Source organism: Mrakia frigida (assembly GCF_051309035.1).
Source record: "Mrakia frigida strain ATCC 22029 unplaced genomic scaffold BDY24scaffold_19, whole genome shotgun sequence".
Taxonomy (NCBI): Eukaryota; Fungi; Basidiomycota; class Tremellomycetes; order Cystofilobasidiales; family Mrakiaceae; genus Mrakia; species Mrakia frigida.
The window spans coordinates 421,309-441,923 of NW_027481262.1; the positions used below are offsets into that span (position 1 = coordinate 421,309).

The window sequence follows — 20,615 nt, forward strand, 5'->3', positions numbered from 1 at the left end:
TCAAATCGGTTCGACGCGACGAGCTCGACTTTCACACCTTCTTGGCCTCCCCTCTTCTTCATCGTGTGCAGAATCCCATAAACATCGAACTGAAGAAGAAAACTAGAAGAGAAAGGCTCGAACGGGCGAGCTACAATAAAAGGTCGTACTACGTGAAGAGAAGAGTGGAGAAGCGTGAAGAGAAAAAGGAAGAAATGAAACCCTCGAACCCATCGCGTCGTCGTCGAAGTCGTTTAGTCCCAAGCTCCGGATCCTGGAGCCTCACCGATGTAACCAATTTCGGGAACCTCGAGTCGTCGACCTGGAAGGGGGAGGGGGAGGGGAAGAGCATGAAAGTCAGTGACGAGTCGAAGAAAAGGAGAGGAACAAGAAAGCGAAGACTCACATCCGGCCGCGTCGCATCCGTCATATAGGATAGAATTACCCCACCAGACGGGTTGAAGGCCGGTGTTGAAGAGAGCGACGAAGAGGAAGATTCCGCAGAGAGGGATGGCGGCTGAAACGAAGGGGCGGACGGGAGGTCAACTCGATTCTCATTTCTTCTTGAAGGGAGCGGTCTAGGACTCACCACCGAAAGCAGTCGCGAGGACGTAGTTGTCTGTTGATGTAACGATCGAGATGAAGTTAGTGCGAGGTCGAAGAGATACAGGAGGGCAGGGAAGACAATCGACTCACACTTCGACCACCAAGCAAGGTAACGCTTCTTGATGTAAACTTGGAAGAAGTATCCGACGACGACGCCAGGCCAGACGTTCGCCATGGTACTGTACGGTCCATATGTCAGCATGCCCTGTATGGAATGGAATTGGATAGAAGGAAACAAAAGAAGCGAAGGAAGGAGAGAGAAAGAGTGGTCAGTCAAGAGGCGCGTCGCGTCGTCGTCTTCTCCCTTGGAACGATTCAAACTCACGTAGATGATGACAGGGACGTGAGTCTTGGCGAGAACGGAGGTGGGCCACTTCTTAGCCATGAAGTAGAAGGGGATAGGGGCGACAGCTACGAAAGGGAAAGATTCGAAGAGGTCAGTTTCGATTCGTCTCTTCGCTCTTGTGCCCAACCCGCTTGACTCACCTCCCATCAAGAAGCAATACATCAGTCCGGCTGAATACAAGGGAGAAATCACAGGATCAGCGCTTTGTTTTGCTTCCGTCTCGCTTCGATCCTTTCCCTCTCTCTCTCTCTCTGTCTCCCCGTCGAACTCACTGTAAATTCCTCCAGCTCCGAAGACTCGCTTGGGACCGAGAGTTCCCCAGAAGACGGTAGCGGCTAAAATGGAAAGATAGGAGATCAAGAAAGTCAGTTTGAGTGAGTTGAGGGAAGTAGGTGGAGTCGAGTCAAGGTCGACGAAGGAGGACTCACTGAAGAACGTGTTTTCTCCGTTACAAATGAAGTGATCCTTCTGCTGAACCTCGCAGACCTCTGGGATGGTCATCTGCCAGTTGAGGATAGCGGTCGAGATGAAGCAAGCGATGACAGCTCCGTAGACTTGCTGAAAATGGGGCGGAAGCGAAGGAGGTTCAGAACGCGTACGGGAGAGACAATCTACGGTCTCGAGGACTCACAACAGCGAACGTGTACCTCTGTCCGATCTTGAGGTAGTGAGCCAACTTCAGGTCTTGGGCGAAGGCAAGGGCGTTCATACTGGAGGTTGGAAGAAGAAAGAGAGGGCGAAGTCAGCGAACGGAGGCGGCCAGGAAGTGAGCAGTCAAACGAGAAGCAGGCACGCACGTCGTCATCACTCCGTAGGACTTGAAGTAATTCATTGCTAGGGCGTTCTCGGGGTAGATGACTCCACCTGAAAAAGGAGAAAGGAAGAGTCAGTTCTCGTTCTCGTTCCCTCGGCCGCGCTTTCCCTCGGCTCACCGATAAACTCTGCAAAGACGTTGAGAGTAACTTGAACACCAGTAATAGCAGTGATTATACCGAGAGGAATGACCAAAATTATGCATAGAAAGACTGAAAGAAACGATGGAGAAACCAACGGAGAGGTCAGCGAGGCTTCGACGCGTCGAGAGAAAGAGAAACGACTCACTTCCGAAGAAGATGCACGAAACCGACGAGTTGGTGGGGTAAACCGTGAGCGCAATGCATCCTATGACGACGGCGAAGACTACGGCAGAAAAGGCGAAGAGATTGTAAGCGACTGAGAAGAAGATATTGAAGCTCGTCGAAGACGAAAGAAAGAAACTCACCAGTCAAGATCAAGTAAGCCCACTCGGGTACCTCAGCGTATTTAGACATGGCTTGAGAGTGGTAGTCTTTGAAAGAGGCAGTGCTGGATGCAGGAAAACACAGGGAAAGAGTAAAGAAGTGAGCGAGCATCTTCCCTCGTCGCGAGGTCGTACCGTGCTCGTCTGTCGCTTCCGCCGAACTCACCCCTTCTCTCCAGCTCGGATGGACTTGTAAGCGAGCTTGAATCCGTTGGAGATCTCCTTTCGGTGGTAGAGGATGGTGTGAGCGATAGTGGCGGAGTAGAGAGCGAAGAAAGCTCCGTAGAGGACTGGACGAGGGAGGAAAAAGGACGAAGATCAGCGGACGTTCGTCTCGCCGTGATCGAGCAACAAGAAGACTCACCCAAGTTGGAAGCGGCCATGTAGGGCTCGGAGTAGGCGGAGTACTTGGCGTGATCGAGCTGCTTGTCGTCGGTGAGAATCATGGACACGTTGTACCGAGCTCCAGTGCTGCGAAAGGGAAGAGACGCAAGTCAGCGGAGGGCTTGTTGTCTCTGATGGTAGCACAGATATCCCAGACTCACTTGGCAAAGATTCGGTTGCTGACCATCGGGAAGTATCCTGGATATCAGGCGGGGGAAGCAAGCAGTCAGCGAACGCAGTGGAAGTCGAGGGAGACGCGTCGCTTGCGGCTCGAAATCTAGATGACTCGATGACTGACCCGTGTCCCAGACGTTACCGTACCAGAACCCGAGGATGATGGGAGCAGCAATGAGGGTTCCGAGGAACTGGTTGAACGTGGAGAAGAAGGGGAGGACCATGACCGTCGATCCGTAGAAGATCTGAAAGAGCGAGAAACGAGGAAGGAACAGAGTCAGTTTGTGAGCGAGTGAAAACGATGCCCAGCGGCCGGGACTCACGTTCCAATCGAAGGTGGGGATAGGGTTGAATCCCAGTCCACTGATCTGACCGAAGATGGCCATAACTGAACAGGAGAGGAAATCGAAGGGAAGTGAGCGTGAGCGGGAGCCGAGCGAAGGCGAGAAACGAGAGCTGCAGACGAACCGATGACAGACTTAGGAGCAATCCAGGTAATCCAGTTGAAGTAGGACATGGCCTCAAACAATCCTCCGGGGAACCAGAAGTAGACGCTGGAGAGAAGGAGAAGAATTGAGTGTCAGTCGAGCGTCGTCCCAGCTTTGTTCTCGTTCCCGTCCTTCCTTTCGCTGCCGCAAGAAGGCAGTCGACGTACAACATGGCGCAAAATGCGATCAGGAAGAACTGTAAGCCGTAAGAGATGAAGGAGAGAGAGTGATCAGCTTTCGTCGAAAGAAGAAAAGAAGCGTCGAGAGCTACCGTCGACGAACCTTCATTCGACTGATCTTCCATCCGTTGGCAACTGGAGAAAGCCAGAAGGAGGAAGTGAATTCACGGATGGGTATGAGAGACAGCGCAGGGAGGGGCTAAGATCTCGAGTGGCAGACTGGAAAGAAAGAGACGACGCCAGTGACTCACCGACGTTGGTCGAGTCGTGGAAGGACTTGTTGAGAGCGATTGTAGCCAAATTGAGGAGCCAGATGCAGTCTATAAGAAGAGATGACAGGAGAGTGAAAAGACGAGGAAGGATAGAGGGAAGAGAGAAGGTCAGCTTTCGTTTCGTTCCATCTCCGCATTTGGGTCTCGTCTTGAACTCACGCTCAGGGTAAACGATGAATCTTCGGCACATTCCAGCGAATCCCATTCCAATCAATTGAATCGAGAGTCCAGTGAGGATCTGGTATCCGAAGTCTGTGCGAAAAAAGGCGAAGAGGAGGAGAGAATAAGCGACTTGTCTCGGCGTCTCGTCTTCGTTGCACCTGTACTGTACTACGCACCTGCGGACCAAGCTTGATCGTAGAAGATGGGAAGCTGCTGAACGATGAGGACGTTCATGGTGTAGGGAGCTGCAAGAGAGGGAAGAGGAAAGCGAGAAGGGTCAGACTTGTTTCTTCGTCTCTCTCGACGACGCGTTCTACTCACCGAACATTCCGACGTTGGCCATGATCGTGAGAAGCCTGTAGGAGAAGAAGAAGAGTCAGCGAGAGACATGGAAAAAAATGAGCTGTGGATGAGCTCACATGTGCTCCTTCTCGTTGAAGGGTCCAGGGTTGAGGGTGGCAGAGTATCCGAACAGAGGGAATCGCTTGGTGGGGAGGAATCGCTCGAGAAGTTTTCCGAAGGGGTACGAGAGTAGTTGTACTTCGTTTACCGTTAATTGAAATGCTGGTTGCCTTATGGAAAAGAACTGATTGATGAATGTTCCCAATCCACACCAGCTGAGGCGGTAGGGGAGGAGGGAGAGGACGAGAGACGCGTCGCAGAGTCAGAAAGAAGCTCGAAACGAAACTGCGCCCAAGAACAGGGAAGGAAGACGTCAGAACTGTACTCACAAGGTTCCCATAAACCAGACTCGGAAGGTGGAAGCAGGCATGTCGAAGTCGTCGACGCTGGAAAAAGAGAAAAGGGAGGTTGGGGATCAGCTTCGAGATCGACGAGACGCGGCTCTGAACGAAGGACGAAGACGAGACGAGACTCACCAAGCGACGACAGCTCGAACCTCAGGGTAGGGAGACGAAAATCGAATCAATCCAGCCTCTGAAGAAGTCAAGGGAAAGGAAGGAAAGGTTCAGCGTCGGCTTGGGTTGAAGGGACGACGGGTCAAAAGTCAGACTCACCAATCTTCATCTCCTCAAGCAAGAGATCGTAGTTCTCGAGAGTAGAAGCGTCACCACTGAGGAAGTACTCGATCTTGGCTCGAACGGCGGCGGGGAAGTTGGGATCTATAGAGGGCAAAGGGAGAGAAGAGAGCGAGAGCGGGTGAGATTCCATCGACACAAGCTTCGACGCGGAACGAGGACTCACCATCATGATGCTCCATCCAAGCAGCCTCGAGGATCTCGGTAACCTCATCAGTGCTCAAAAGGATAGCTCGATCGTAGACAGCGTCGACCTAGAAGGAAGGAAGGAAGAGAGACGGCGTGAGCTTCGACTTTCACCGACAGTCGCGTTTCGACTTCATAAACTCACATCCTGAGAGAGAACGACGAGATCCGATTCGATAGCTCTCTTGTGGACCTCACCCTGGAAGAAAAAGGAAAAACGAGGGATGATGTCAGCTGAGCTCAGGAAGGAAGTAAGGAAGCAAGGAAGGAAGACAGAGAAACACTCACGTCTCGAGGAGTTCCGTCAAGATCAAAGTCGTGCTTGTCGTCGATAGGGTATTCACGAGAGGCATCTGTGTGAAGCACGTTAACCACGGCTGAGTCTTTGTGTTCATCCTTCTTGACATCCGACATCGCGAAGAGGGAAGGGAGCGGAGGAGGTGAAGAGGAGGCGGTTGAGGGGAGGGAAGCAAGAAGAGATCACGAAACGACTTGTTCAGAGAGCTATCGGCCTCAAACTGAGCCTGAACGCCCAAGGAGTCGTGTTATCTCCTACGAAGTGAGAGTCCATACGATCCTCTACGTCCCAAGGAACAGAAGAGCGCATGGGTCGTACATCAGCTCAAAGATCGGACCCATGCGAGGCAGAGGAGAGGGGGGAAAGAGAGCGAGAAAGAGGAAAGCCAAGGAGAAAGAAAGGCCTCTCGGAGGCGCTTGTTGCTGCTAGGCCCTTTTTTTTTTGGAGGAGATCAAGACACAGGGAATCAGCCCTTCTCCTTCCTCTCACCGAAATTCCGCTTCCGCTTCCCTTCCCTGAATCGAAGATGGCAGCAAAAAGACGGTAGAGACGACGCGTCAGGTTCGCTCGAACGGACTGAGGAGATCGGAGGGAGGGAGAATGAGCTCACCGAGAATTCCAGGTCGATCGCATCAGGTACCGAGGGAAGTCGAGATAAGAGGACAGCTTCACCAGAGGGACCCACGAGCAACAAGAAGAAACCCGTCGCCATGCTGCTCTCTTCTCATCCTTCAACGGACCATGCTGCTTCGTATGCCTTGGAAGCGTACACACGAGGTGGATTTCCAAGGATGTACTGGATCGACCATCATCGATTTGGAGAGATAAGACGGACGAAGACGGAGGGAAGACTCGGAGGGAAGGCGCGAGAGAGTTGAAAGAGCAAGAGAGAGCGCTCTCCCACCTCGATAGAGAGGGATTCGCCAAGTCAGAGAGGAGTGTAGCAGCATGGTCTAGAGGAGTGTACAGTGTGGGTAGGTAGGGTGTCACGAGTGTCGATATGCAGAGGTTGAAGATTTGATCCTGATAAGTCGTAGGCACGAAGGAGGGCGAAAGAGAGGAGGAGGTCGAAAACAGGGAACTCTCAGAACGAACGTCGATGGCAGATCCATCTCCTGCTGCATCAAAACGAGAGAACGAAGGGTCAGTACAAATAAGCAGAAAGAGCGTCCGTTTTGCGACCCACGCTGATACGCTCATCTGCTCCTTCTCCCTGCATCTCCTCGATATCTTAACCGCGTCGTGTCGGAGTGGGGACGAGGAGGAATGAGCTCACCAGGATCTCCTACTTCGACTTTGATTCCTTCGTTGATTCGACCATAGCGATGGAACCGCCCGTTTAAATTTCATTAGAGATATAGGGATAGTGGCATGCCTATGAAATTTGGGAAGACGAAGAGAGAGAGAGAAGAAGGGAAGAACAAAGGTCAGCTCGGTCGGGCTTCTTCGAGTGGTTTGTCCCTCCTGAGGCTGAGAGCTCGATTCAACAAGATCTCGAGCAGAAACGAGTCTGCTTGGTAGTTGACTCAACGGTGGCTTGAGAAGAAGACGAGGTGGAAGACGAGGAGGGAGGGAGGGAGGGGGGGAGGAGGGAGGGATTTGGTGAGCTCGAGGGCTGAGGATGTTTGAGCTGTCCTCGTTTGCTGAGGAGACCAGAGAAGGGACGTCCTTCACAAGGCAGCCCTTCCACTCTCTTCTTCTGCTCTCTTCGATTTAAGAAGGTTGATCGTTGGTCGTAAAAAAAAGGGAGCGTATCAGAGCTTGTTGAAAGGAGCCCTGGATCGTCTGCGGAGGAGGAGGGCCAGGGGAGCTCGAAGTCCTTTTGTTCTCCCTTCCTCTACCTCTCTTCTCTCTCCCAACCCCAACAAACCCTCAAAAGGCCCACTTCCACCCACCTCTTCCTCTTTCTCCTTCCGCCTTCTCCCCTCAGTCGAGAAACCTATACCGGAAGCGAATCAGCAGCAGCCCCCTCCCAACCTCTCCCCTCTCCACCTCCCTCTCAAAAATGTCGGACAAGCTCACTCGTATCGCTCTCGTGAACCAGGACAAGTGCAAGCCCAAGAAGTGAGTTTCATATATCCAGCTTCTATAGACTCTCTCCTTGACAACGAGCTCATACATCTTCTTCTTCTTCTCTCTCCTAGGTGTCGTCAGGAGTGCAAGAAGTCCGTCCTCGTCCAATCCGCTCTTTGCGAGCTCGACTTTGAACTGACCTTCGCTCCCCCTCTTCTCTTCCAGGTCATGTCCTGTAGTCAAGATGGGAAAGCTGTGTATCGAGGTTCTGTCTACGGACAAGGTCGCTTTCATCTCGGAGGATCTCTGTATCGGTTGTGGTATTTGCTCGAGAAAGTGAGTCCCTTCTCTCTCTCTCTTTTGATTCGGTGACGTCGAGAAGGATAAGCCTTCTATGGGGTGGATGAAGAAGCTCTGGCAAGGATGGAAGGGTGTATGCATATACATATACGAAGGAGAGGGCAGGGTCGGTGGACAGGCTCGAAGGGAAGGAAGAGGGAGGAAGAAGCGAGCTCAAGGAACGTGAAGGGAGGAACTTTCAACCTCTCCTCTCGTTCTCTTTTTCCCTTCTCAATCAACCCCCAACTCGACCTTCTCATCCCTCGATGCTGACTCGACGCTCTGTTATCTCCTCCTAGATGCCCCTTCGAAGCCATCACCATCATCAACCTTCCCACCAACCTCGAATCCCAAGTCACCCATCGATACACTGCCAACTCGTTCAAGCTGCATCGTCTGCCGACTCCTCGTCCAGGCCAGGTTCTCGGTCTCGTCGGAACCAACGGTATCGGAAAGTCCACGGCCTTGAAGATCCTCGCTGGAAAGATGAAGCCCAACCTCGGGCGATACGATGTGAGCGAGCTCTCTCGAAACCAGCTCCCTCCGCGTTCGAGCTCACGCTCTCTTCTCCTTCCTTTTCTTTTCCCTCAGAACCCCCCCGACTGGGCTGAGATCCTCAAGTACTTCCGAGGATCCGAACTTCAGAACTACTTCACCAAGGTCCTCGAGGACAACCTCAAGGCTCTCATCAAGCCTCAGTACGTCGACCACATCCCTCGAGCCATCAAGGGAGAGCGGACCGTCTCCGAGATGCTCAACGGCAAGAAGGAGCTCGAGAACATGCAGTACCTGCTCGACAACCTGGATCTCAACCAGGTCATGGAGAGGAGTGTGACCAAGCTCTCGGGAGGAGAGTTGCAGAGGTTCGCCATTGCTTTGACCGCGATTCAGAACGCGGACGTGTGAGTCTCGTCTCTCTTCCCTTCCTTCGACCCCTTGAGCTGCTGCTGGAGAACTGGAGCAAAGAGAGAGAGCTGACTTGTGACTTCCATCGATTCTTAACTCCTCCAGCTACATGTTCGACGAGCCTTCCTCCTACCTCGATGTCAAGCAACGTCTCAACGCCGCTCGAGTCATTCGATCCCTCACCACCCCCACCTCCTTCGTTATCGCCGTCGAGCACGATCTGTCGGTTCTCGACTACCTGTCCGACTACGTCTGTGTTCTCTACGGTACTCCTTCGGCTTACGGAGTCGTTACCATGCCCTTCTCGGTTCGTGAAGGTCAGTCCCCTCTTCGTCCCTTCGTCTTCGAGCTCAACTTGAGCTCCTCGCGTCCCTCCTTCTATCTGTCGTACTGACTGCCACTTCTCATCGCTACCAGGAATCAACATCTTCCTCGACGGAGTCATCCCTACCGAGAACTTGCGATTCCGAACCGAATCCCTCACGTTCAAGATCTCGGAAACCGCCGACGACGTCTCGACCCCCAAGTCGCGGAAGTTCTCGTACCCAACGATGACCAAGACTATGGGAGGCTTCAAGCTCAACGTCCACGCTGGAAAGTTCACCGACTCGGAGATCATCGTCATGCTCGGAGAGAACGGAACCGGAAAGACGACCCTCGTCAAGCTGTTGGCTGGAAAGGAGATGCCCGACGACCCTGCCCACGAGCAGAAGTTCAAGGTGTCGATGAAGCCTCAGATGCTTTCCCCGTGAGTTTCCCTGCTTTCCCGGTTTAGGGTTGGGGACGGGGGCATGCGGAGGAGATCTCGTCGCGTCAAACGAGCTCGAACTGACGAACTCGGGTCCTCCGTTTCTCTCTTTCCAGGAAGTTCGATGGATCTGTGAGGATGTTGCTCATCAAGAGGATCAAGGGAGCTTTGTGAGTGAACGTTCCGTTCTGCTCGTCGTGGGGTCGAAACGCGTTGAATCTGACGCGTCCTCTCCTCTCCTTTCCTCCTCTCCCTTCCCTCACTTTCTTTCCTCGTCACCTCGATCATCATCTACAGCATGCTTCCCCAGTTCCAATCGGACGTCATCAAGCCCATGAACCTCGAGAACATCATCGACCAGGACGTCAAGACCCTTTCCGGAGGAGAGCTGCAGCGAGTCGCCATCTGTTTGGCTCTCGGAGTGCCAGCGGATATCTACCTGATCGACGAGCCTTCTGGTGAGTGTTCTCACTCTGCCATGCTGCTGTGGGAGGTACGAAGAAGTGGATAACAAAACCCCGAAGCTGACTTCTCGACGCGTTTTCGTCTCTTCTCTTCTTCTTTCCAGCTTACCTCGATTCGGAACAGCGTATCATCGCCGCTAAGGTCATCAAGCGATTTATCCTTCACGCCAAGAAGACTGCTTTCATCGTAGAGCACGATTTCATCATGTCGACTTGTGAGTTTCTGCTCTCATCATCCGCTTCTCGTTCGCTCGAAGCTCGTCCCTGACTCAACCTCCTCCTTCCCCCCCTTTTCCTCCTCAGACCTCGCCGATCGAGTCATCGTTTACACCGGAGAGCCCTCGGTGGAGGCTACTGCTGGAACGTGAGTCGATCCCTCCCCTCTTCCTTCAGTCAACTCTCGAAGACGAGAGCTGCCGAAGCTGATCTTCCTCGCCTCCCTTTCCCCTTCCCTCTCAGTCCCGAAACCCTCCTCGGAGGAATGAACAAGTTCTTGGCCTCGCTCGAGGTTACTTTCCGACGTGATCCTACGAACTTCCGGTGAGTCCCAGCTTCCCAAGGATCTTCCTCTCATCCTCGAACTCGAAACGAGACTGACCGGCCCTCGGCCCTTCGCGCTCTTCTCCAGACCTCGAATCAACAAGCTGGACTCGCTGAAGGACAAGGAGCAGAAGTCGAAGAACCACTACTTGTACGTTTTACTCTCCTGGAGAAGAAGAGAACGAGGACTTGAACGAACGCTGACGTTTGGCCCACCTTTCGTTCGAAACAGCTTCTTGGGAGATTAGATTACTCGATTCTAAGGGGGCGGTTTGGGGAGGGAAGGAGATCTCGACGATTTTCTTTCAGCTGGGCAGTGGGGGGAAGGGAGGAGGAGTGTTATATCCTATAATTTTGAAACCATCACCTAGACACGAGACGAGACCAGCACAGAGAGAGAGAAGGGGTGGAGGGGAGGGGAGGGGACCTAAGGGACGGAGTGTTCGTTTCGTGCCTCTTCTTCGAGCTTGAACTATAGGTACAGAGCTCTCGTTATCATTGAAGAGAAACCGGAACCGAACAGCGAGATAAAAACCTTCGGGGATGAGCAGGCCTGCGGCCCGTTTCGACGAACCGACCCTCGGGCCTCGAGCTTTGAGTGAGCTCCTTCCAAACGACGACGAGCACGAACTATACGACCGAGGTGAGCTTTGACTTCCTCTTCTTTGAGAGAATCTCCTCGAGCATACTGGGATCCAATGGGAGAAGTACTAGAAGCAGGGGGGGGGGGGGGGGGGGGAGGGCGAAGGGAAAGTCCCTTGAGGAGGATGGGAGGCAGGGAGGAGGACGAGCTCAACGGTCGATTCGTTCCTTTGTTCTTACTCGTTCGTTCAGCTGACTCTTCTCTCTGTCAGTTTCAACGTCGATCTATATCCCGATACACTCCTGCCTTTGATGGACAGCATTCCTTCTCTGTTGAATCCGATCCTGGGAGATGAGCACGAGGACAGCAAGCTCGCTCTCTTGCTGCTCGCCCTCTCCAAAGCCGATCATGGAGAGAAAGAACAGAGAGTAGGATTCCCTAAACGTGAGTCAAGATTCAGATCGTTTCTTCTGAGCTGTTGGGGTTGCAAGATGAGGAGAGAGTGGGTTGGGAAGGGAGGAGGAGGGAGCGACCTCAGACGAGAGAGAGAGAGAGCTCGAGCTCGAACGAGGCACGCTGACTGTGATCTCTTTGTTCTTTGGATCTCAGCTCTACCTCGAAAACGCTCCGCCAAAACTTCCTCCGTCGTTACCCTACCACCCTCTTCAAACTCCACCTCCCACTCCCACTCCAACCCCCACGCTCCTGCTCTTCTCCCCTCCTCCGCCTCAACCTCCTCCTCCACCTTCGCTCTCTCCGAGGCTGGGAGGTCTAGGAAACGAGTCGATTACACGGAGCCGAGCGAGAATGAGTTCTTGCTGCACAAGGAGAGACCGGACAAGATCGCTAGCTCGAGTAAGCTCAGGATCGAGTCCCCCAAGCAGGTCAAGAGGTCGAGGACGTCGTCGGTGCGAGAGTCGGTTCCTGGTGAGCTTGGTGTCTGTTCTGTCCCTTCCTCGAACCTCAGACTGACCTTCTCTCTTCCTCTACAGAAACGGACGTCGGCGACGAGGACGAGAACAGCGAGAACGAGGTCTACGATATCCTGGAGGTCGTACCCGAACGCAAACCTCGAGGTCCTCCGAAGGATCGAACGATCGAAATCGGGTCTGGTGGGAAGGAAGCGGCTCCCAAGAAACGAGAGGTCTCTGATGGGAAGCAAGTGGTTGCGAAGAGTCCAGGGAAGATATGGACGGATGAGCAGATCGCAGAGAGCTTGCTTGGAAAGATCACGGAGACTCAGATGGTCAGTCTTGTACTTTCGTTTCGACACGTCGAGGGTTCGTTTCGTTTGTGCTTCGAATCGCTGACCTCTCGACTGGGTTGGTTTGGGTCCTTTCAGGGAACGTGCAAGAGAAATCGATACGCTAGGTTCCCCAAATGCACCCAGGTTCGTCCCCTCCCTCCTTTTTCTTTCTCGACGCGTGCAAACTGGCGTTGACGAAAGCGCAATCTCCTTCTCTTCCTTTCCCCCTTCAGTGCATCGCCCATATCACGGGAGACTCGTGTAGATTCCGAAGCTGGAGAACCTTCCAGTCAGTTCAATTCATCTTTCAAACCTCTCTTTCAGCTTGAGCTGATGTCCTCTCCCTCTCCAGAATCAGCCCTGCGACCGCAGAGATCTTCGGCAAGCCCTTCTTCCCTCCCTCCGACGACCTTGGTCCCGTAACCATCCCTCTCGTCGACTTCAACATCGATCCTAACGGGAAGGATGGCTTGAAGGACATGCAGAGAGTCAAGGTGAGTCCCGAGATCCGAGAAAAGGGAGGTTGAGCGGGAGGGAGACTGACGCGTCGACTTCGTTCTCTTTCGAACTCGGTACTTCAGCTCTCGGTTGCCAATGCTCTCATTCCTCGCATCCTTCGAGAGCTCAAGGTCTGGACCAACTCTGGACTCCCGGGAGGGACGCAGCAAAGGGTTCTCGATCCTGAGCTGAAGTCGACGTGCGGTGAGTGAGAGGTTTCGTCCGACGACGCGTCTCGAATCGGAGGCTGATCCTTCTCCTTCTCCCATTATCTCGCACGTTTCAGACTTCTGCGCTCTCCAGATCTTCGGAGGAAGCTACCCATGCCTGACCTGCGGCCGTGACTTCTGCCTCGAATGCTTCCAACTCTTCCCTCCCGCCAACCCGCTCTCCTCATCGTCGTCGTCGAACGGGGATCGTCCTCCGAAGAAGAAGGCTCGACTCGAGGAATCCTCAGCAATCAAGTCGACTGAAACCGGTGTTCTCGCTCGACTTCTCAGAGTAAGTCGTTCGTTCGTTCTCGTCGAAGAAACGCTGCTTGCTCGAGCTGACCTTTCCTTCTCGTCGCCTTACCCGTTCCTCCCAAGTGTGGAAAGGGAACAACCCACACCATCGGAAATCTTGCAGCCGTCTCTCGATTCTCAGAGCAGGAACTTCGCGATCACCTCCTTTCCATGGCAGAGCTTTGTGGTTAGTCGTCCCCTCCTTCCTCCCCTTCGTCGCTCTCCTTCCTTCCCGACGCGATAGGCTGACCACCCTCCAACTCAACCCCACTCTTTCCTCAGTCTCGAAAGCAACCCTCTCCACCAACGTTTCCTCCGAAACCGCTCAAGCCATCCGACTCTACCTCGACGAACCTGAACTCCGACTCCTCGTCGAAGACCGCCGGATCTACCAGAGGATTGTGCTCTCGCAAATCCTCGAATTCAACTCCCAGAAGAAGTCGGTCTACTGCACCTCTGCCTTTGGACCTTCTATCGATCCGGTCGATCCATCGAAAGTTCCGTCACACAAGTTCTTCGTCATCGTGAGTCGTCCCTGAGTTCTCGTTTGCGTCTCTCTCTTTTTCCCTTGGAGACCGAATCGGGCTGACACCGTCGTTCTTTCTCGCTCGTTTTTTGTTCTCCAGGGCGCGGAAAAGGTCGCCTCCACGCTGTTCGAGTCGATCTGGACTGTTGGAGACGTGCTGCTGATGAAAAGAGCAGCGGCGGACCTCGATTTGACGAGATGGTCGAAGGCTTACTGGATCGAAGCTTGTGGAGACGAGAAGTGTCGTGAGTACCTGTCTTTGCTGCTCGAGAAGATGGAAGGAATGAGGGCTGACTCCTTGTCGTTCTTCGTCGATATCAGAGGCGATCGACGCTCAGACCGGAAAGGTTCTCAACGTCACGATCCGGAAGTTCTTTGACGGGGTGAGCTCAATTTCGACGCGTTTGGTTTCTTCGTCTTCGAAGACTTTCTTCTGACACCTCCCCCTCGTCCATCAGTTTGGAGACAACCCGAAGAATAGGAGCCGTATCCTCAAGCTCAAGGTTCGATACCCTTCGACCTCCTGCTTCATCCAAATAGACGTCGAACACGAGCTGACTTTCTCTCTTCCCTTCTTCCTCGCTCAGGACTGGCCTCCCACGAACGCTTTCAAGAACAAGTTTCCACGTCACTACGCCGAACTCATGAGTGCTCTTCCTCTAGCTTCGATCACGGTGAGTCGACTCTCTACTTCCTCTTCTTCGTTCGCTCGAGAAACTGACGCCGGACACGTTCCTTCGCCTCGATCTACTTCACAGCGACGCGACGGAGTCCAAAACGTCTCCGCTTACTCGTTGCATCCGGATCTCAACCCTGCCGACGTGAGTACTCGTCCTGAGATCTACTTACCTCCGTTGAACTCATTAGGCTGACCGCGTCTCGTCTCTTTCTTCTCTCCTCAGATCGGACCCAAGATCTACGCAGCTTACGCCGGGAACGAGGGCCCTGGAGGGAATGGAAGTACGAGACTCCATATGGATCTGGCGGATGCTGTCAACATCGTGAGTCTAGCTCGTTCAAACGTTTGTTTCCCAGACGCGTCGGGGCGAGGAGACGACCGCTCGAGTCCTTCTCCTTCCTCGAAGAGAGATCCAGACGGATTCTCGAAGCTCAGCTGAACCTGTCGTCTTGATTTCTGCTTGCTTTACAGATGGTCTACGCTGAGAAGAGTTCAGACGGTCGTGCTGGATGCGCCGTGAGTTGATTCTCTCTCGCTCGACCCTCTCTTTCATCCTCCTTTCTTCCCTGCGTTCCGTTGCTGACTTCCATTTCTTTTTTTCTTCAATTAAAAAATTCTCAGGCTTGGGATATCTATCGATCTCAGGACTCGGACAAGATCCGTTCGTTCCTCAAAAACAAGTGCGTCGACGCGTCCTTCTTCCCTCCCTCTCCTTCGCCCCCTTTCCTCGCTTCCTCGTTCTCCTTACCTCATACAATCAACGATAGTAACCGCTGACTGCTCTTACTTGATTTCACGCTCCACAGGTTCTCGCAGGAGCTCGAATTCGAAGTCGATCCCATCCACTCCCAACGCTTCTACCTCGATGCTGAATTGAAGGCCGAGCTCTTCAAGAATTACGGAGTCAGGTCGTTCAGGATCTACCAGTACGTCAGTCACGCTGTGTTCATACCTGCAGGATGCGCCCATCAGGTATGTTGCTCCGTCACTCTCGCATTTCTCCTCGACGTCGAGGACTCCGTCGGTGCTGATCTCTCCCTCGTTTTCGCTCTCGCCTCCAGGTCTGCAACGTGAGCTCTCCCGACTTCCCACTTCGTCTCCATCATCTCTTACTGGCCCTCTTTCTCGTTTTCAGCTCGCCGACTGCATCAAGGTCGCTCTGGACTTCATCTCTCCCGAGAACGTTCGATACTGCGAGCAGCTCAGTTCAGGTTCGTCGCTTCCTCTCTCCTCTGTTTTTTTTTTCTTTCGGCTTACGCTGATCTCCCTCCCCTTCTTCTTCATCTTCTTTTTTCGTTTTCAGAGTTCAGAGACGAGAACTCCACGGCTGGGAAACCTTGGAAAGAGGACGTGAGTCGCGTCGTCTCTCTCGTTCGAGCTCTCGACTTATTGACGCGTCTCTCATCTCTCCTGTTCTGCTCTTTTTCTCCCAGGTTCTCGCCTACAACAATACGAGTGAGCTTCTCTTCCCTCTCATTCTCACCATCCTCTTTCCTCGTGCTCATCATCCTCCCTCCCGCTCAGTGTTCAACGCCTGGCTCGCTTCGAAACAACTCGACAAAGCTCGAGGAACTCCGTACGTCCCCGCGATGGAGTACCAAGACGCGTAAGCAGCACCCAGTTTTTTTCTCTTCTCTTCCTCCCTCATCGACGACGAAGCTGACCTCTCTTGCTTTTTTTCGTTTCGTTCAAAGTTACGAGACCGTCATCCCTCCTCCCGAATCGAGGCCTCCTCCTCCTCCCGAGCTCAAGACTCCCAGGGAAATCGCCGAGATGCTGCTGAGGGACTGGTTGGATCCGAGCCCCAAGACCGAGTACGAGAGTGTGCAGATGGACACGGACACGAAAGGGAGGTCGGAGGTGTGAGGGTTCGACGACGCGAGGAGAAGAGTCTTGCTTTTCGAGGGAGAGTAGTGGCTGGTGGGTTGATGTTTGGGCTTTCTAACGACTTTCTATGGTTTCTTCGATTATGATTTCGCTTTTGACGACGCTTTCTTTACGACTACGAGGCTGAAGGCGGTCGACTGAGGGAAGGATTCAACGAAAAGGAGGCGAGAGCTGCGTCGAGAGGTTAAATCGTAAAACAAGCCTGTCATGAGATAAACCGAGCGAAGATCTAGCAGAAGTGGATTCCCTTGGAGTTGAACGCTGAGAGGAGTCTGAAGAGGAAGTAGAGGGAGGGAGAAGAAGGTCAGTCCAACGCGGAAAGAGGGAACGGAAGAACGAGAGAGACGCGAAGAGAGACTCACTTCAGGAGATCGTCGATATCCATCTTGGCAGCTCGCTGCTCGGCAAATCCAGTATCCACCAAGATCCCTTCCAGCACGGCTGAGAACTCTCCTGCCGGCATCATCTGTGAACGGAGGAACGAAGAAAGCAAGATCAGCTTCGCGTCTCATTCTCTTGTTCAAAGGAGCTCGAAGCTCGTCCACTCACCTCCTCCCTCTCCGCCAACCAGGTCTTCCAGTTCCCCTCCAGCATCTCACTAACACCCCTCGCTCCGAAACTAGCCCTGATCGTCTTGTTCCTCCTCGAGAACACCACCCTCCCCAGTCCGTCGAACTCCTCGAACCTGACGGGAGGAGGAGGGTTCTTGGGCGTGATCCGCACGACCGACGACTCGACGTTGGGCGCAGGACGGAAGTTGGATTTCCCGACCTTGAGGATGTGTTCCACGATGGAGAAGAGCTGAACGTTGGCGGAGAGACGGCACCACATGGGGGAGCCGGGAGGAGCGCAGAGTCGGAGGGCGAACTCTCGTTGGAACATGAGGACGCAGGTTCGAGGGAGGGGACGGGTGGAGAGGAGTTTGAAGACTAGGGGAGAGGAAATCTAAGGGTGGTGAGAAGAAGGAAAGTGGGTGAGTTTAGGAGGGCCAGGAGAAAAGGAGAAAGAGGGAAAGGAGGGAAGGAAGGCAGGAACGAAGCTCACCTGGTAAGGAGTATTCGAGATACAAACATCAAAGTAGGGAAGCTCGGCTTTGACGAAATCTCCAACCATGATCTCCAGCTTCCTCTGCTCAGGCCTGATATACATCAAAGAGTCCTGATCAGCTCCCGAGCTCACAGAAAGGGAGGAAGGAAGAAAACGGTCGAGCTCACTTTCCCAACACCCTCTTCTTCAACTCGGCCGCCATTCGAGGATCCATCTCTACCGCTACACACTTCTTGGCCTTCTCGAGGATTCGGACGGTCAAGTTTCCGGTTCCGGGTCCGACTTCGAGCACGACGTCGGTAGGTTTGAGGTTGGCCTGAAGGAAGGAGGGAACGGAGGAGGTCAGCTCGAAGTTTGGTTCGTTCGAGTCGGGGGAGGAAGCTTACCTTGTCGACAATGCTAAGAGCCGGGAGGGATCAGAAAAGGTCAGTAGGAGAGCTCGAGAAGCTCTTTAGGAGAGGTAGAGAACGAACCTTTGAGCAACAGCTGGGTTCTAAAGAGGATCCAAAACGAAACGAGAGTCCAAGGTCAGCTTCAGCTCTTCCTCTCCTCCTTCCCTCCCCCTCCTCTCCTCTTCCCCCCCGCCTCGATCTCCCCTAGACCAAAACCTAGACGGTTGCTAACCTTCAAGATATGCTGTCCGAACTTCTCAGTGTTGAAGAGAGGGTTGTTTCCTCCCTGACCGGCTTCCTTTGAAGCAGCGGAAGGTTTCGAAGGCCCAGCCGCCGCCGACTGAGCATGTCCGAATCGTTGAGTCGTAGCTCGTCCCATTCCAAGGATATAAAGAGGTTTGAAGGCTGAGGAGGAAGAGGAGGGAGGGTAAACAAAGTGTGGAAGGTTGAGGGGGGGGGGGGGGGAAGTCCGGGAAGAGCTGTCGGAAAGGAGAAGGGAGTTGGAGGGAAGGAAGGGGAGAGGTGCGAGCTCGGACAGCGAGCGTCGATTGAAAATTGATACGCAGGCCGGTTAGTGACCTCTGGGACAGGTTTTCATGTGGAGTCAAGAACACTCAAGTCCTATGAGCGTTTGCACGTATCCTGAGGAGTTTGTGCTCGAAAGAAAATCTGCTTTGAAGCTGAGGACGACAAGGGCGAGCGAGGCCTGGCGACTGACTTCGACGCGTCTCGGGACGTCTCTCCCCTCTCCTCCTCCTCTCGCTCATCCATCTTCTTCGGTCTAAGGCAGGAATCACCTTGTATCTTCTTCTTCCTTCAGTGCTGGGGTTTCTACTTCTTGGTCAAGGAGATCAAAATTCTGACTTTCGTCCCGTCCTCCCGTCGTCCCCTCAACCCAAGCCGCCAATCGTTCGTCCCTCTACGATGAGATCGAACAGGTCTCCTTCTGGGATGTAGTCGAGGACGAGGTCGAGGTCGGAGCTGGTTCTGATGACCTGTTGGAGGGTAAAGATGTTGGGGTGGAAGGAGACTCGTTGATGAAGAAGGCGTTCGATGCGATTAAGGGAGGACCGTCTTGAGCGTCGAGACCTTGGGTGCCGAGGTATTTGACGGCTGGAGAAGGTGAAGGCGACGAAAGAAGAAGAGGGCAGAACGAGGGTCAGCTGAGCATGATTGAAGGATCAGACGAGAAGGAGAGGGAGAAACGATGACAACAGAACTGCCCGACGAGCTTCTTCTCCTCAACGTCTCGAGCAAGGATGATTTCACCGAAGCCTCCTTTTCCGATCCGCTCGAGAAGCTGGAAGCGAACACTGTCGATGGAGGTCCCCTAGTAATTCCTTGACGCAGCTCGGTGCCATCGTGGGGTTTGAGGGGAGAAGAGAGGAGGGAGGAGGGGAGGAAGAAGGTGAGGAGGCGAGTGAAGAGAGGGAAGCTGAAACTGAGGGGTGATTGAAGGGAAGCTGGAGGGCAAGCGCGAGCTGAAGTCGAGCCCTAGGAAGGAAGAGAGGGTGAACGAGAGTGAGGGCCTTGTCGGAAGGGCGGGAGGAGGAGGCTGAGGAGGTGGTCGACGAGCAGAAGGGAGCAGAAAAGGAGAAAGTGAGTAGTAGGCAGAGGCTGAAAGAGAGGAGAGAGAAGAGAAGATGGCGCAGACTTGGTTGCTGAGTTTTCTATTAGGACCTCATCCACGCGCGGAAGGAAAAGGGAGGGGTTCAGATCGAAAAGGAAAGGTGAAGGGAGCACGTCGTTCAACTTACAAACGGTAGACCGACCTCGTTCGAAGCGCTGCTAAGAAGTCGAGCGAGCCTGAGGAGGAAAAGTCGAGAGTCCGAAGTCCAAAGCAGAGCAGTTGCAAGCAATCTCCGGGCTTGAAGGAGGGAAGGAAGGGAAAGGTTTTGAGTCCAATCCGTGCCTGAATCAAGGGCGGAAAGAGGAGGACAGTCAGAAAGAGCTTCCGATCTTGAGATCCAGGTGAAGGCGAGGGCAACCAGAGACAGACTACGTTATAGAGAGGGTCCTCTTTGATGAAGATCGAGTTCGAAGGGAGTTGAAGACGGGAGGAGGTGAGGAGGGAGAGAGGGGAGGGAGAAGAGATTGAGCTCGAGCTCGTCAAACCGAAGACGATCTTGAGGCGAAGTCGAGAGCAAGCGGGAGTTGAAGGTCTGAGAGGTGACCTATGAAACAGATTGTGTTGGTTTGATGGGTTCAAATGCGAGGGTTGACGACGGAGAGAGGACGAGGATGAGATTGAGGGAGGGAGGGAGGGAGGGAAGGATGGGAGGGAGGGAGGAGCTCTCTTTCGACGCTCCTCGTCCACCAGGGTTCGAACGACATCGCTTCAACCCTCGAGATCACACTATCAGCATGTCGAGTTCCAAGTTAGACTCGGGTAGAAAGGTGTAAAGCGAGGTAGAAGGGGGGTGGGATGGGTGTTGAAGGGGAGCTTCCAAATCGTGAGCTCACGAATCCCTTCTCCCTTTTCGACCTCGTCTCTCGTTTGACTTTCAACGGCCATCTCGACTGGAAAAAAAGTTCATCTCGACGACAACCCCACCTTCCTATATCTCTTCCGCCTTCGGACTATACAGCTTGGATACCGCCATAGAAAGATTCATCGCCCCTGGAAACAAACGACCTCCCTCCTTCGGCCTTCGAGCTCAACCTCCTTCCCTCTCCTCCCTCTTCCCTCCGACCGACCTCCCTCCAGATGTACATCTCCCTCTCCAAGTCCTCCAGGATCCTCTTCGAGTTCTCTGTTTCTGAGGAACGTGCGAAAAAAAGAACGCGTCGCATCTTGATTTCTATTCGCTCGAAACTCTTCCCGATCCAAACGGTTCAAACTCGACCTCCTCCT

At 53.5% G+C, this 20,615-nt stretch overlaps 4 protein-coding genes across 4 annotated transcripts; 2 read left to right on the forward strand and 2 right to left on the reverse strand.

The window, feature by feature from the left end:
* Nucleotides 1-233: 233 nt before the first annotated feature.
* On the reverse strand, nt 234-5,506 carry BDY24DRAFT_416037 (OPT-domain-containing protein; the record flags this gene model as incomplete). The annotated part of the gene is made up of 32 exons (XM_076643536.1): nt 234-301; nt 386-496; nt 569-598; nt 676-790; nt 911-996; nt 1,072-1,101; nt 1,204-1,266; nt 1,360-1,489; nt 1,563-1,641; nt 1,729-1,795; nt 1,864-1,956; nt 2,033-2,110; nt 2,193-2,275; nt 2,377-2,500; nt 2,575-2,681; nt 2,756-2,792; nt 2,893-3,013; nt 3,092-3,156; nt 3,237-3,322; nt 3,424-3,452; nt 3,539-3,570; nt 3,687-3,755; nt 3,867-3,959; nt 4,046-4,114; nt 4,191-4,225; nt 4,289-4,486; nt 4,601-4,657; nt 4,748-4,805; nt 4,886-4,990; nt 5,073-5,160; nt 5,238-5,291; nt 5,381-5,506. 32 exons carry the CDS (start codon nt 5,504-5,506, stop codon nt 234-236), a joined length of 2,586 nt encoding a protein of 861 aa, XP_076495824.1.
* A 2,641-nt stretch (nt 5,507-8,147) lies between these two features.
* RLI1 (Fe-S cluster-binding ribosome biosynthesis protein) lies at nt 8,148-10,648 on the forward strand (the record flags this gene model as incomplete). The annotated part of the gene is made up of 10 exons (XM_076637449.1): nt 8,148-8,255; nt 8,334-8,644; nt 8,754-8,965; nt 9,066-9,396; nt 9,513-9,566; nt 9,694-9,854; nt 9,965-10,075; nt 10,164-10,224; nt 10,320-10,400; nt 10,489-10,648. Coding segments are annotated over 10 exons (1,590 nt in total), but the record flags the coding sequence as incomplete, so codon positions are not given.
* Nucleotides 10,649-11,294: 646 nt separating this feature from the next.
* Nucleotides 11,295-16,301, forward strand: BDY24DRAFT_416039 (uncharacterized protein; the record flags this gene model as incomplete). The annotated part of the gene is made up of 25 exons (XM_076643537.1): nt 11,295-11,427; nt 11,593-11,910; nt 11,976-12,229; nt 12,326-12,373; nt 12,463-12,518; nt 12,582-12,723; nt 12,811-12,931; nt 13,014-13,228; nt 13,315-13,417; nt 13,513-13,754; nt 13,857-14,001; nt 14,078-14,139; nt 14,215-14,259; nt 14,344-14,430; nt 14,515-14,577; nt 14,659-14,757; nt 14,907-14,951; nt 15,057-15,115; nt 15,242-15,407; nt 15,497-15,505; nt 15,571-15,646; nt 15,739-15,785; nt 15,869-15,890; nt 15,960-16,041; nt 16,130-16,301. 25 exons carry the CDS (start codon nt 11,295-11,297, stop codon nt 16,299-16,301), a joined length of 2,811 nt encoding a protein of 936 aa, XP_076495826.1.
* A 210-nt stretch (nt 16,302-16,511) lies between these two features.
* Nucleotides 16,512-18,219, reverse strand: DIM1 (putative dimethyladenosine transferase). Its single transcript, XM_076640883.1, has 8 exons — nt 17,994-18,219; nt 17,843-17,862; nt 17,756-17,768; nt 17,537-17,685; nt 17,367-17,460; nt 16,872-17,267; nt 16,685-16,788; nt 16,512-16,594 (listed from the first exon to the last, which is right to left on the reverse strand). The coding sequence occupies exons 1-8, from the start codon at nt 18,138-18,140 to the stop codon at nt 16,552-16,554; spliced, it is 966 nt and encodes a 321-aa protein (XP_076495827.1). The 5' UTR covers nt 18,141-18,219; the 3' UTR covers nt 16,512-16,551.
* Nucleotides 18,220-20,615: the final 2,396 nt, after the last annotated feature.

Excerpts from the sequence above, each read along its gene's own strand:
- DIM1 (XM_076640883.1), bottom strand. The coding sequence starts at position 18,140 with ATGGGACGAGCTACGACTCAACGATTCGGACATGCTCAGTCGGCGGCG. Across the intron at positions 17,461-17,536 it reads AAGAAGAGGGTGTTGGGAAA|GCCTGAGCAGAGGAAGCTGG; the intron begins GTGAGCTCGACC and ends GATGTATATCAG. Across the intron at positions 16,789-16,871 it reads GGTTGGCGGAGAGGGAGGAG|ATGATGCCGGCAGGAGAGTT; the intron begins GTGAGTGGACGA and ends CTCCGTTCACAG.